The sequence below is a fragment of the Pagrus pagrus genome (genome assembly GCF_965226575.1).
Source record: "Pagrus pagrus genome assembly, chromosome: 13".
Taxonomy (NCBI): domain Eukaryota; kingdom Metazoa; phylum Chordata; class Actinopteri; order Spariformes; family Sparidae; genus Pagrus; species Pagrus pagrus.
Genome location: NC_140197.1, coordinates 20680711 through 20696238, shown reverse-complemented (window position 1 = coordinate 20696238; position 15528 = coordinate 20680711). Strand labels below are relative to the sequence as shown.

Genomic DNA, 15528 nt, shown 5'->3' with positions numbered 1-15528 from the left:
GCTTTTCCAAAATCTTGACAAGTCACTGAGGGTGACCGGGTTTTTGTCTCGTGCGTGTGCACAAGTAACGCCGTGAGTAAGACTGAATGTAAACAAGAAAAACTCCATATGGCACCTCTAACAGCAGCTGTGCAACCTGAGATGTGTGAAGCGGTTTTATGTTTGCGATAAAAACGATAAACAGAAGCAACAAACCATTGGGCATATTTCAATAAATCAGTCTGAAAGGAAATTCTCCTCATTTTCATTTGCCTCTTCACCGTTTACATCCCTCAGCCGCTTCGTCCGGCGACGTCTCCCATACTCCAACAAGTCACTTCCCACCTCTTTCATGCCGCGGTTAAATATTCATGGTGCTCCTCGGGGCTCGCCTCTCTAGATCCCTGTGACATTATGGCAGCAGGTGGCAAAGCTGCTTTTCATTAATTACAAAAACACCTCCCGAGGCAGAAGCGAACCCCACGCCCCCACACACAAAAGTTTATGCATATACATACTTGACAACTTTAAGGCCTGATGGTTGTAAATCAACACAACCAACTATGAAACTAGACACACAAAAATAATTACTGAAAATCCAGCAACATGGCTTGAAGTAAAGGTCACATATACATATAAACGCACATGTACAGTGCCTGGTTCTGTGCGCCTAGCTGTGCCTCCGACTCTCATTGTAGCTCCCATACTTCATCTTCTTAATTCAATTCATTTTTCAAGCAGAAAAACATTACTGCTACTCGATGGCATGATCAAGCTTGGCACTTTAATTGCACCCACTCAGAGAAGGCAGGCAGGCAGACAGGCTGGCAGAGTGGATAATGGAGAAATCAGTCAGCCATCGTTCGGCTAACTATAAAAAGGAAAGGGAAAAAAAAAACGTATAGAAGCTGGAAACAAGTGAAAGACAAGATGTATGAAGACTGTCAGGAGTGAGGCGACGGACTGTCAGTGACACGCACAATGACGGAGGGAGAATCAAAGAGGAGCGGAAGCTTTCAAAACACAAAGATGTAATCACAAAGTCACTGCTTGATTTCTATGATGGGTCCGTTATCGTCCTCTCACATGCCAGAGCTGCCTCTCTCCCTGCTGTCTGCTTTGCCATCACTCGCTCTCTAAAATGGACACTTACAGACTCCTATAACAGTGTCTGCAGGATTTAAATCCTCACATCCTTCCAAGAAGCGATATTAAAGACTTAATTAAAGTGGAGTCAAGTTCTGTTGTCCCATGGGGAGGAATTTAGTCTTCAGCAAATGTTTAAGTGAACAAGACTTAAAGTTAGCTTGCGGTGTTCAAATCACGGCTAGATGTGCATGACTTCCTGTATTTCAATCACAGGCAGGCCTTTAAAGCATTAAGATGTGTGGAATTTACAAAAAGGCTACAAGCAAACACAGATGTTCAGTCAAGTCTCTTCTTTGTCTTTTGTCAATAGTTGGAGAAGATTAAATGCCTAACTCCATCAGCATCTTTCAACTAATCAAGGCAACAACATCTACTTCTCTGCTTCTGTCATCAACTTGATTTTAGACTCTGGCTGGTTTGCGATGTCAATAGAAAAGCTGCACAATCAGTTTGTTTCAGCATAAAAGGAAAATCAACTGAAGCAAAGTATGCAAATGCACTCGTTCTGAGGTGCATCTAGCTGAGTAGCAGTAATTGCTTGATGACTAACATCCACTTGTTGCATGAGTCAGTCTCTCACAAACATGCGGTCTGAAGATGGCGCCCCGATGCTCCTCTGAACAAACGTGTTGACGAAGGTTCTCAGTCATCGAGGTCACGGCAAATCTAAGCGCTGCATCGTAGGCAACTGGACGTGTTTCAGTTCCTTGAAGACGTTTCACCTCTCATCCAAAAGGCTTCTTCGGTTCTGACTAACTGGAGGGGAGTTGCAGGCTTTTAAACTCTGTGTGGGAGTGTCCTTACAGAGTCGCTAAGGACACAGCACTTAGAGTCCTCTGAACAAAGAGATTTTCAGCCATTAAACAGACACTTCAACATGCAGAGTGTCTGAAAAGTCTCAAACAACGGACGTCAGCTCTGATGTCAGCGCACTGAAGTCAGGAGCAGCCCACGGTGAGAGTTTGGGGGTGTATAATGTACACACACGCACATATCGAGTCTTTTCCAGTCAGAGATGAAAGTAAAGTGATTCATATCACGCTTGTCCTAATTTAATCTATTTCAGAGTGCCATCGCTGACGATGGACTGGCTCATGAGTCAATGGTGCAAAGGATGATGGCTCACTCAGCCTGCATGAGTGTGTCTGCGTATGCATGCTGTGCGTCGTATGTGCATTTGAGCCGCGTGAGCTCCACACTAAGCCTGCGAATAGCGATTATTTTATCAATTAATTGTTTTGGCCTATAAATGATCAGAAACATTGAAAAAGTGGAAAGAATTACCAGAAGTCATCACTTAAAAACATCAAAAGTAAAAGCACCGACCCTGTCCGTGTTAGATTATTATTACTGATGCAAGTTTTAAGTGTCGGCTTTTTATTTACATGTTCTGGTGTGTAAATGATTCAGACGTACGAAAAATTTTACCTGAGGAGCTAATGTTAGCAGCGAACCACCCAAATCAGTAAGCTGAACAGAGTAGGCCTACGCTACTGTATTTTAACATTGGTCATTATGGTGGTACTAGGTAAACTTAATATTTTTGGAGGTGATACATGATGTCATCATCAGTTATCAGCCTGTTTCACCTCTGCAGCTGATGTTTCAATCAGCAAATAACTTGAGCTTTACATAGAAACTGTGTGCATTCAAACACGTTGTCTGCATCCCAAAACACGGGGACGGCAGTCAGCAGACTTTGCCAATTTACACAAACATTATTTGCCGACAGTGTTGAGCGACGGCTAATAATGTGCGGCAGGAGTCAGAGGAGACAGATGCATGTCAGGAGCTTCCTGCCTGGAGCTCCCCTGGTTAATTAACAGTTGCCACATCTGTTCAGCATTGTTATCCGTGTTAGTTTGTATATTGTGTGCGCGCATGTGTATGCGTGTGTGTCACTGACACCCACTAAATGTGCCATTGAATGTGTGACGGAATGGAACTGAACGGAAACCACACCGGTATCTCACTTCATGATTAAAATAAGCGAGCCAGACAGCCATCTGCCATCAATAATCTATTGATGCAGAGATTCATATTTAAAAAGACACTTTCAATGTTTAATGTCCTGGAATGTACTTCACATATACTCTCTCCCCGTGTGTTTTCCACAATAAACCGATCACCCGTCACAATAACCCCATCTTCCCCAGAAAGATAATTAAAATCTCCCTTTCTTCTCCTCACCCCTGTGGGCTCATCATGAGATCAGTGAATTGACTATCCAACACATTTTCAGCCCATTTAGACACTAAGCTGTTATCAATTGTATTGACCACACGACGAGGGCTCAGGCTTCTTGCAGGACCATGAAACAGTGTTTACCAGAGGTTGACGAAAAAACACAGAAAATGCAGCCTCGGTGATGAATCGCATGTCCGAGTCGGATGATTGGCTCGGCATTATGGGGGTCAGAGGTCGGGCAAGTCATCAATATTTACAGCTTCTATTTCAGGTGGCATGACAAAGGACAGAAACAATCTCGGAGAAATAAGATGCACCTTCGACAGACACAGACACCGCTGCGTCCTTAAACGATAAACGCATCACTTCCTTAAACGATTTGTTATTATTATATTTGTAAGAATGTAAAAGCATTTTTTTAATTTCCATATATACGTAGATATAATCAGTTGATTGTTAATCTCATTATTTTATCTTTATTATGAAAATAATCCATATTTTTGCAGACCTTGTAGCAGCGATAAGCCAAAGCCTAGTGTCTAACATCAACTTCAGACCTTTATTTACTGAGTGGAGAGTTCAGTCACTCGGATGTGTCATTAGATGAGGGAGTCTGGGTGTCTCTTCCCCCTGAATCTCCACTGCGGTGGTAAATCCAAACAAACTCACAGCTTAATTAAAATCTCGAGTAAATGAGATGCACAGAAAACAGCGCTCTACCTTCTTCCATGTATATAGAATAACATATGCTTTAAGGTGACTGGGTGCATCATTATAGAACGATATATGCAGGAACACCTTCAGCTCCTCATTATACTTCCAAAGACATGCATATATACGACTGTATGTGTGTAAAGGTGAGTGATGCCAACTTCATGGTCTCCCACTCTGGTTATTAGACTTTAAGATTTCCAGCTGATTCCGCCCCTCTGCGACTTGATTAACCCTTCCTGCCACCCCTGCGCTGCTGCTACCCCCGTCTCCTCTCCTTGCTCACTGCTCTGGCAGGTGTATCGCACACATCCTCACTGCCAAGGAAAGGCACACACACTTATTAAGAATTTTTGAGCGTTGCCGGCATAATAACTGTAGTCTTACTTGAATTATTCAACAGTCTGTTCTGTTTATAGACAGATAAATGGATGAATTATAAATCAGTCATCGCTGATGGCCGATGCAACAAATCGCACTGGGCAGTTCACCCGAAACACTGACGGTCATGGAGAGCTTCTGTAGCTGCTGTATCAGCTTCAGTGTGAGATTCATGCTCCCCAAAGTAAGTAAATTCAGAGCAGGTGCTCTCTTTTTGTAAAGAAAATCCTCCCATCAGCGTTATTTGGTTTTTATCCTGATTAATTAGGATTAGAGCGAGCTTATTTCCTGTGTTTTCTTGACCATGGCGAAGGTCAGAACTTTTTATTTCCAATGCCTCTCTCAGGCTAAAAGCTGTGACGTTCTCAAATGCAGGAGAACAGCGCTGAAACGCATCCCCACTCCAAGTTATCTTTAAAATCAGATAATTTTGCAGATGCCTGATTCATAGCCCCCACCCCCACATACATACATACATACCAAGTACATCCAAAAATAACATCAGAGGGAAGTGGAATCTGAATCAATGGAGCTGTCTCTTATGAGTGAAAGTCTCCCGCTGTGAAATGGGAACTTGATTTTACACGATTCAACTCCATTAGGGAGGCGTGAAACGTCTGGTCCAACTTGTGACACACAGAGGGGTCAGAGTGCCATGAGTGTAGATGGGAACATGACGAGCGACTTGTCAGGGAAAGCAAAGAGGATAGTGGAGGAATGTGTTACAGAGAGAGTGTTGGTATGTACTCTTTATGTGTTATCAGCCTCTCTGCGCCCCCATCACTTGTTTCTGCACTGTGTAACTTCAGTGAGAGGGTAGGATCGCAGCGTCACACACACGTTTACTTCGTTTTCAACACATAACATTGTGATGTAATGAGTTTTGTTTGTAGTTAGCACCTACATTATGTCTGACAAACTGTTACAGACCTGGGATTTGTCACTGGAGAATCACCAAAGTCACTAGGAGTCATCCTCTGGAAACCATGAATGTCTGTACGAAATGTAATCTTATTCCATCCATTAGGAGTTGAGAAATTTCTGTCTGGACCAAAGTGATCTAAAGGCCAACCGACTGACATTACCATCCTTAGAGCCATGCCGCTAACGTGGCTAAACACAAAAAACCTCACCCCAGCCTGGATTTGATATGTGAATCACAGTTGCACTCAGATTTGCTTCTGTCTCACATTAATCAGTGGTGAACTCAAGCCCATCCATTTTCGCTGTAGCTCACTAAGACATTTTCCCTAAAGTAGCACGGCATGGGAAAATCATTAAGATAAAGGTCTTGTGTACAATACAGACTACAAACAGGGTGAGATGAATTAGTATGCCAAGTGTGATCCATGTCTCTTCAAGCTGTCGGGGACGTTTTATGGACCTCTCCTGGAGAAAGTGCTGGAAGTAAATCATTGGAGAAAGGAGGAAGTGTTGTGATGTTTCATCCACCAAGTGTGGTCTGTGGTAACTGCTCCAGCTCCAGTATGTATTGTGGACATCACATGCCAATACGATGCTTATTTTTTGATGGAAGCAACTAGAAAACTCGTACAGTCTCTGTGTGTGCTAACCATTTCACTTCGGACTGCTTTCTCAACTAGGGCCAGCAACGTGAAAAAGATGCTCAGAAAGCTCAAGTGTGGATGATTACCAAGTTCAAACTTTGAAGATGTGATACCCTGATATAACACCATCACCGCAAAAAACAAAATAAATACTGTTTTATCAATGTTAGGTCTTGGCCCCCACCCTTACATGAGCTATTGCACAATTTGTTCACACATCAAGCAGGAGCAAGGGATGAACTGTCACTGAGGACAAGGCTGGTCATGCATCTCAATCAGTATTGGACAAACTATGATTATGGTGCCAGTGAAAAGTTTAGGGATCACCAAAGTTATAGCAATTCATCCAATGGGGAGAATGAATGTGCAAAATTTCATAACAATCCATCTTGTGGTTGTTAAGACATTCCACTCAGTACCATAAATGTCAACCTCATGGTGCTACTATAGGGAAAATAAGAGGATTACCAAAGTCATTAGGATTCATCCTCTGGGAACCATGAATGTCTGTGTGCCAATCCATTTTGTAGATGCAGACTAAATGCAGTCTAACTAAAAAGTAAAAACAGTCACCACCTCCTGGTTACACTGAAGGAAAGGTCAAAGATTGAGAGGAGTGGGTAAGATTCATCCTATGAGGAACATGACTGTGAAAAATTGCATGGCAACCCATCCAATAGTGGTTGAGCTATTTCAGTCTGGACCCACATCGTCACCCCAAGAGGCTGAAAATCCCAAAGTCTGATGATGCGTCCTCTCACGCATCATTCGAGATCTGCCTTCCCGAGTCAGACAAGCCATGTTTTCTAGGGTGCAGAGAGGTGAAATCTGTGGTTGCATAAGAGGTCTGTCACTCGGGCGCAGCAGACATAACTGACAGCTGGGAGCAGCTCGCTTGTCTCTCAGCAGAGGTGAGAAGTGCTGCTCTTCTCCCCACCATCGCATTTATGTCGACTGAGGGATTGAGGGATTACTTCCCTCCGGTGCCGTGAGGTGAGGTAGATTGTGAAGAGGAAAAGAGGAACAAAAGCTTGTTTTCCTGCCACATCAGAAATGAAACCTGTTGGGAGTATTGTGTATAGTGTGTGTGTAATGATAATTGGCTTTCATCTCTGAGCATCTTTGCGTTTCTGCTTCACTCTCATGAATTGCTTCTCTTTCTTTCTTTCTTTCTTTCTTTCTTTCTTTCTTTCCTTCCCACTTAACAGTCGTCTTTTTGACTTTCTAAGAAATTCCACCTCAAGCTCTTTTCCAAAGGAAGACATTTCGACCCTTGTAACAGCGAAAGAATCCTCTCCGTGGCTGACAACTCTGTTTTTCGGTAAATAACGTTTGGGACTGATTATGCTTGCAGCTAAGATAAATTCAACAACTTCCCTGCCGCTGTTTGTCACTGAGGGATTTAGTTGAAAGTGAGAATAAAATGTTTTGCCTTCAGGCTACAGCGTTTAAAAGAATAAACAACACTCGCACATTATTTTTAGCAGAGAATATGCAAGGAAATGCCAAATAGCATGCCGGGGAGGAAAGTGACAGAAAAATGGGGCAAACTGATAGTATGATGGATTTAGACAATTACAGCAGGGGAAATTGACATTGGTCCCTCAGTGTGTGAAAATCTAATTGTAGCAAATAAGACGGACGGGCTGACATGTCGAATATTTTGTGAGTTTGGTCACAGATTGGTAGATTTGGCAGCCTTGTATACAGAGCTGCAAAAATCAATTAATTAGTAGTCAATTGTTAAATCAATCACCAATTATTGTAATAGTTATTTAAGTCCTTTTAAAGGGTACAAAATGCAAGAATTGGCAAAGTGTCAAATTCATACTCCTAACAAATAGGGGCAGCATATCGCCAGAGTGAGTGCTGAACTCCTGCTGACTGTATTCTGTTAATACATCCGTGACTGAAGCTATTATTAGCTTGTTAGCTCAGGTAGCCATTCAGCTAGCCGGACTACTGGGGGTGTGTTGGTATTTACACTGCTAGCACAGGAGCCTTGGGCAGGTGGGAGAAAGGGGTTCTGAGGCCTGGGGCTAGCTGGTTAGCATGCTAACTTTAGTAGATATCTCTGCAACACTGTACACAGCGGCCTTGACTTCAAAACTGTTATTTCATCACATTCTGTTGATAATCTCAGTTAATTTTTTAATCTTTTAAACTGAAATTCTTACATATTGCCCCTTTTTTAAAGAAAAAGTAAAATTTTTCAGATTTCAGCTTCCCCCTTTATAATAGCACACTGTATCTTTGGGTCACTATCAACATTTTCTGACATTCTATAGAACAAACAACTAATCGATCAATCAAGAAAATAATCATCAGATGAATCAACAATGAAAACAATTGTTTTGCAGTGCAACTTGTACATAGATTTTGGTGAACCTCAGTGTGATGGCGGGGTTCAGCACCAAGGACAGCTCCCACCATACCCTGTAGCTACTTTCACATTCAGTACTCATTAAAGGGTACGTCTGCATTTTTGATTTTTGTCAGCTTATTTTGTTTTTGTGCCATGAAGCTCCATTAATGTCCATAAAAAAAGACATCAGTGAGCCACATTTGTGCACTCCATTATGCTGAACATGGGCACTGTAGTCTATTTTGAGTAAATCCCACACACATCGCACTGCCGTCGTGAATACTGACTTGATCACCAGTCAGTCCCCTATCAATTAAACACATTTCACTCCCGCTTGAGTTAATCAAGTTAAAACCTACAAATTCCAAGTTAACTATTCATTTGAGATCTGCTTTTAAAGATTCCCATCTATGTCTTCAGTATGAATCAGTGGGCTTGAGCCACAGACAGGGTGGAGGCGTTTGTTGACAGTGGGAAACAAAATAATGCGTAATAATAATGATCCCAGACCCACTAAAGCTACAGTAGATATCAACTTTCTGCCAAAAACACAGCACTACAGTTCCACCCTTTTGCCAGAATAATCATGAGAAAAATTAAAGGATAACTTCACCAAAAAAAAAAAGAAAATTCTGTCACTATCTACTCACCTACATGCTGATTGAAAGTTTGTAGGCCACAAAACATTTCCGGAGCTTAACAGCAAAATAGCGTTGCAGTATTCTCTTAAACAACTAAAGTAAATGTGAGAAAACGAAAAAAAAAGAAAAAAGAAATGGCTCTACATAGCTCGTCCAGCGTAATCGAAATCTTTATCTGTGGTAGAAAGATGGATGTTGATCTGTGCCCCGCAGAGCTAGACAAATATAAGACAAGCATGGAGGAGTCTTCTTAGTAATTGCCAGTTACCTTTTAGAGAGTCCTGCTGAGCTACTCCTGATTCATTTTGTGAAAGAGACAAGAGAGGCTTTCAGCTAACCTTGGAGCTGTGTGAATTACAAGTGACATACGGTGAGTAGATATATAATAGTATAGAGAGAAATGAAGAAGACAGAGAAGAGAAGAAACTGTCATGTGATTTTTATGCTTGTGTGTGCCCATGCATGTTACAAATCCATCTTTCCCCTGAACACTAACCAGCGGACTGCAGTGTGAAAAACACGTCAGAGGTCTTTTTCACTCAGAGCAAAAGGCTGAATATTTGCAGGAGCCTTTTACGCCCACCTGATGCCTTTCACATGCTGCTGACGACCTCCTGATCGAAGCAAAAAACAAGAAAATCACGAGCACGATCAAGCACGAAGACAAGCTCTGGCCTTTGGTCGATCTCAGTCACCTGCCCATCACTTAGCACCTGCATTACCATGGCAACTGATGACCTGCACATGCTGTACTGTAGGTGCACTATTGTGTCCTGTTGCTCTATTCTAAATGTGATGACTTTTCCTAATTGGCGTTTTGTTATTATTTAGCAGTTTCCAATAAAAAGATCAAGAGTTGTAATTGTGTGAAAACTAATTTTATTTTAGTTGCAGCTTCCAATAAAGCTTTTCATCTTCAGAGTGGAGTGGACATGATCATTTATTAGGAAAATATTTTATTCATAAGAGAGCTGTAGAGGTGAAATCACATCCAGCTAACCTGCGTTGGTCTAAATGTCACTGTCATAAATGCACAGCAGGGCCATGTAAGGTCTGTTATTTTTCCTCCCGGTGAGAATTTGTCAGAATGAGATTGAGATATGTAACATGATGCAATCTACACGGATTTAATACGATCAGGCACGGTCTTGTTTTTCGCTCTTTTTGTATGCATTTATCCTCTTTTTGATCCCTTTTTATAGGCAGATTTTATAATCAAATGCAATTTGCAGTGGGGTAATATTTCCAATTCTGACTCTGCATCTAAAGCCGAACAAGGCACCGGTGCAGCTCTGTAATCCTGAGAACATGCCGAAGCTTAAACGAGATGAGGCTACAATAAACAAGAGGGGGTAGGAAACACAGGATCTCGCTGCTGCTTTGAAGTGGGAACCGGATCAAATCCCCATACGAAGCAAATTGCCTTTCTTTCCCACCAACTAAAAGGGATCAAAACTCCTAAAAATAACAACTTGCTGACTCCCTGTCTCTTTTTCTCTTTGTTTATCTTCCATGGGAAGACAAACACCAAGGATCGTCATGTTTTCCTACTCAACAAACTCCTGGTCTCGCACTTTCTCAAACACACTATTGACGAGTATGTTTACAGAAACCGGGTGTCAAGTCTGTTTGCTCACAACAATTTGGTTCGTTCTGTACTTGTGAATTTATGTAAAATAAAACTCTGCAGTCTCATTAACATCCCTCGAAAAATGCCACGTTAATACTGACCTACAGTACATTATCACTCAGAAAAGGATCCTTGTGAGTCGAGGTCGATTTCACTTGTACCGGAACCATTTAACAAGAAACCACGCAGAAGAGAGTAGAAGCCTTGAGGATAACAATAAAATCATTCATGTCAAACAGCTACGTACAGCACTGTAATTAAATAATAAGTCAATATGACAAAAGAGCAGACTAAGCACTGAACTTTATGAATTTTAACATTTTTCATCCATTTAGAGGTAAATGAAGAGGGCGAGGACGGCTGATGAAGGCCTCTGCTTTGCTTCGATAGGCCTAAATGTACATCGGGCCTGCAGACACGGTGTTATAAGAGACGTTACATAAGTAAATAAATCAACTGCTCATCCACCCACAAACTCATCCAACCCACTCACAGGACTATACAATGGTTAGATACTTGAGTTGAACACACACACACACACACACACACACACACACACACCAGGCAGCCCGTGTGAGTATACCTCCCAAGAGTATAAAGGATCTAATGTTGCCCTCACACTCATGTAACGGTGTTAACTTTGAAACTTTAAACAGTGTTTTCAAATATGTTAATTCACCTCAATAGGTGGAGGAACGAGTCAAGATTAACTTGCACAAAGAGTGTCATCTGAGCTCAGACAGATTGGTGAGTCAGTAACTGACAGGCACTAACTGTACGTGATGAAGGAGGGGAAGCAGTGACCCTCTTTCATGGACCAGATGCACATGGCGGACTTTTTTCCTCTGACGTCATGCTCAGGGTGGGAGGCTTTAATGCTGGAATGATGTTGCGCTGCCGTGTTATGGCTTGCAAGTTGTATAAATGTTGGGAACCTGACAAATTGCTATCATGTCACCACTTCCCGTTTGATCAGCAACTGATAAGTTGACGGATCGTGGCAATCCAGAGGGCCATATTTCCAGGCAAAACAGCATATTTGATACCCCGATAGCTAACGTTAGCATTCAACCACTTTCTAGTTAGCATTACCATTCAATTACATTCGGCACGTTTCACTTCCAGTGGTAAATAAACATGTCCAAGTTGATATTTTGAACTTAATGTACGCCTTATAGTATCGTGTAGCTGGGAAGCGGCTGAATGCTAACGTTAGCCGATGTCTAACCGAAGCTAACAGATTATCAGTTGCTACTGTAATCCAATGGGAGGCAGTGAAATGAAAAAGCAAAACACAAACTACGGTTAGTTAAAGGACAAATGCACTGATTTTACACATCAAAGTCAGGTCTTGTGGAGTAGAGCATGGATACCCGTCGGGACCTGTGCTCCATACGCTTGGAACATTTAAACTTGATACAGTTATACCTATAGGTCAGTTTAATTTGATTTCAAACTACCCAGATGTAACTGTTTTTAACTGTGCTGTCCTGGATGGTTGTCTTCCATTTGTCTTTTCTGCACTCTGTTTTATTTGTGTTTTGTCATATTTGTTTGCTTGCAGTTTCTTATCATCTTCAAGCACTTTTTTCCCGTTTGATTTGTATTCTGTCATATCGCTTCTTATCTGTTATCATTTTTATGTGCCCATTCTGTTTATTCTCTCTGAGATTACGTTGGTTGTTTCTGTTTGTTATCACATTTTTGCATCTATTCTGCTTTTTGTTGTGCTCTTGACAACAAATGATTTTTCGAGATATAAATAAAGCTTGACTGAATGAATGAAAGTGTCTGTGTTGGGGCTCTATACTTCCAACACAAAACTGGTGTTATTTGTTACTTTCTACATTGTACATGTCTGTAATCAAGGTGAACAGGCAAGCTATAACCATGGTAACAACTCCATGACAGGGTAACACAAACTCAGAGCTTCATTCTACATAAACGTCTGGCTCGAGTCAGGTTTGGACATAAAAAACATAACACCTGTGAAGTTCATGTTGGTTACGTCTCTCTTGGACTCCATCAGAACGAGCTGCAACTATTGTGGAGTACTGCATTTGTACTGCATTTGATTCAGTCAGTGTTAGGACAATTAACTTAACTTGACCTGTCAGAGAACACAATGTGGAGGTGAAATCTAAAAGTAGAAGTTCAGCCAACACCCAAGGCCGTAACTGTAGCTGATTTAGCCTGTGCTTGAGGTCACTGTAGAGCTCGAGGGACGTAACTGTCTCTTTTGGTCTCCCTGGGGCTTAGTGTCACTCTGAATGATTTCCTGTCCCTGTGTCTGAGACAGACAGACACACCTGAGTGTGATCGTTAAGAAACATGGACAAATTCCTTCCCGGCTGCCCATGTGGGACCACAAAACCGGCGCAAGAGAGATTATCACCCAGGGAGACAAAAAAACTAAAGCATGTCAAACTAATTTAAGAAATCAATATCCTATCTCGTGAGACTTCTAAGACAGGAAATGTTCATAGCTCTGGGGCACATAAAGACACTGAATAGCTCCCATTAGTGCATATGGCCCCGTTTTATGAAAGGTGCTTTTGTGTTAGTGAGTGCATGTATGTGTCGTTTGTTGTGTCCATCGATTTAAACTCACCCTGAAGTCGATGCCCACAGTGGAGATGAAGCTGCCAGCCAAGAAGGCTCCGTCTTTAAAACGGACCAGGAGACATGTTTTCCCCACACCAGAGTCCCCAACCAGCATCACCTGCACAGGGAAGCCAAGAGGGGAAACTCAGCCAGGCTAAAACTAAGAACAGAGAGTACAACCAGAGGTGTGAGGGGTAAAACTTCAGACTGTCTGACTGATCGCAGAAGGTAAATGTCAGACAGCACATTTGAATCACTCAACTAAATTAGTCCTGGCATTTTGGTGTTCAGCCAGTGAAGATGCTGTAACGTGAATGAGCGTGTGACTGCTCATCAGCGGGTGAACCTTGTCTGAATGTACGCAACCATCTTAAAAAAAACATTCAGAAACAGACACACTCGGGCTTTGCTCCTGTTAAACACACACACATCGTGCACTTCTCTTTTTATTCAGAGCCGTGATGAAATTAATAGTTTGATGTGATTACTCTTATCAGGTTAGCTGAGGGACTCTGAGCCCGAGACCATGGAAATCAAAAGGTGCCTCTTGGGTGCAGAGAGGAAGCAGCAGAGAGGAGATGAAAGACAGAGGAAGAAGAATGAAGGGATGTAACAGGGTCATGTTACAGATGCACCTTGTGGCAACAGGTTATATGTGCTGTTATTGTAAAGTCAACCAGATTGGATTGTTTGTTTTGCTCCTGGCTTCCTTGTGGCTCCTTGCATTAGCTAGCGTTAGTGTTACAAGCATGGCTAACGCTAGCAGCCTGGCTATTGTCCAAAGCAAGAAACAATAACAAATAATCCCAAATCCCCACAGCCTCTTGAAAGTGAGGGTTATGGGGAATCAATATAAATGTGGACGATGTCATTTTCTTTAGTTATTAAACTGTGCAATCAATATTTACCTCATAATTATAAGTTTAAGCCAAAAAGCTGTCTATTTCCACGTGAAATCCTTCATTTGCCGGAACAAATCCTAACCGGTGGCAGACAGAGGAGCATAGTGAAAACGAGGGTTGTAGGACACTATTATAAATGTGGACAATGTCATTTTTGCTTTAGTCATTAAACTGTGCAATCAATATTTACCTCATAATGGTAAGTTATAGCAAAAAATAGTTGCCTATTTCCAATTTCTTCCTCAATTTTTCCAGTAAATTCCTACCCAATGGCAGACAGGACAGCATTTTGAAAGCGAGGCTTGTAGGGAACCAATATAAATAAGGATTAAGTCATTTTCTGTAGTCATTAAACTGTGCAATCAATATTGACCTCATAATGATAAGCTTAAGCCCAAAAGTTATTTATTTCCACTTTCAATTTGTCTTTTTTTTTAACCTCAGTATCTCATCTCTTCTTTAATGCAGCCCTGCATGAGCTAAATGTTTACAGAGTGTGCAGGAGGAGGCACCTGGCCTCTCCCTGGCCTTAGGTTGTTATAAATAAAATGCAATCAATTTCCTCGCTGATTCAATGCAGAGTAACGATCAGAGCGAGCAGTAAGTTGGGCTGAAACACGGCACAGTGCCTTAGAAATCAGAAAGAGGGATGCATATAGCACAGGTTGAAGCTCCACTTGTTGGGAGTAAAGGCTACAGGTGGGATCTTTTTGATCCGGTCTTGCAAAGCTAAATATTACAACTGAATCTATGCAAAATAAACATGGCACTGAACAAAAAAACTATTAATGAAACGGGAAAAGACAGTTCATAATGAAGTGGTTTGGATGGAAGAATCAAACCAATTGTTCTGCAAAAACAAGCCACCGTGCTCCACTCACATCAAACAGCTGCTTCAAAAAACACGGAGTAGGTGGCACAAGTCCCTTGAAGCTATGCTGGGAGTACGCGCCGAGAGAGTCTGTGGGTGTGAGTCTGTGTTTGTGTTGCGGTGAAGTGACAGCTCTCCACTCACACAAGTGCCTCACATTATGGTGAGGTGAAGCGCGCCAGCCAACTGCTCACTGTTGTTTAATGCGAACCTTGCTGCTGCCGAGACAAACCGGTGGCACATGTGATTTGTTTGTTGGCAGTTGCGGGGCAAGAGAACGCATTTGAAGTAACATTATAATTAAATACCTTTTTTTTTTTTTTTTTTTTAAATGACCAGAAACAGAGGTCCCCTTTTGGTGAGTGTAGAAATATAGTCCCCTGTTAGCGATATCTACGTGTATGTGTGTGCCTGCACCTTTACAGGTTATCGATCGGTGTATTGACACAGCTGGTGTCAGGAGCTCGCTCATGTTTAATGGATAAAGGTGGTAGTAAAACGAAAGGCAGTGACGACAATAAAGTAGAACACAAACAGGGT

The 15528-nt window shown here is 41.9% G+C and overlaps 1 protein-coding gene across 1 annotated transcript in view; it reads right to left on the bottom strand.

The window, feature by feature from the left end:
- The window catches only part of LOC311268020 (ras-related protein Rab-26-like), a 55084-nt gene that overhangs the window by 38615 nt on the left and 941 nt on the right, over nucleotides 1-15528 (bottom strand). Inside the window, exon 2 of the mRNA XM_084371347.1 lies at nucleotides 13223-13333. Coding sequence (XP_084227473.1) covers nucleotides 13223-13333 — 111 coding nt within the window. The remainder of the gene's footprint in view (nucleotides 1-13222; nucleotides 13334-15528) is intronic.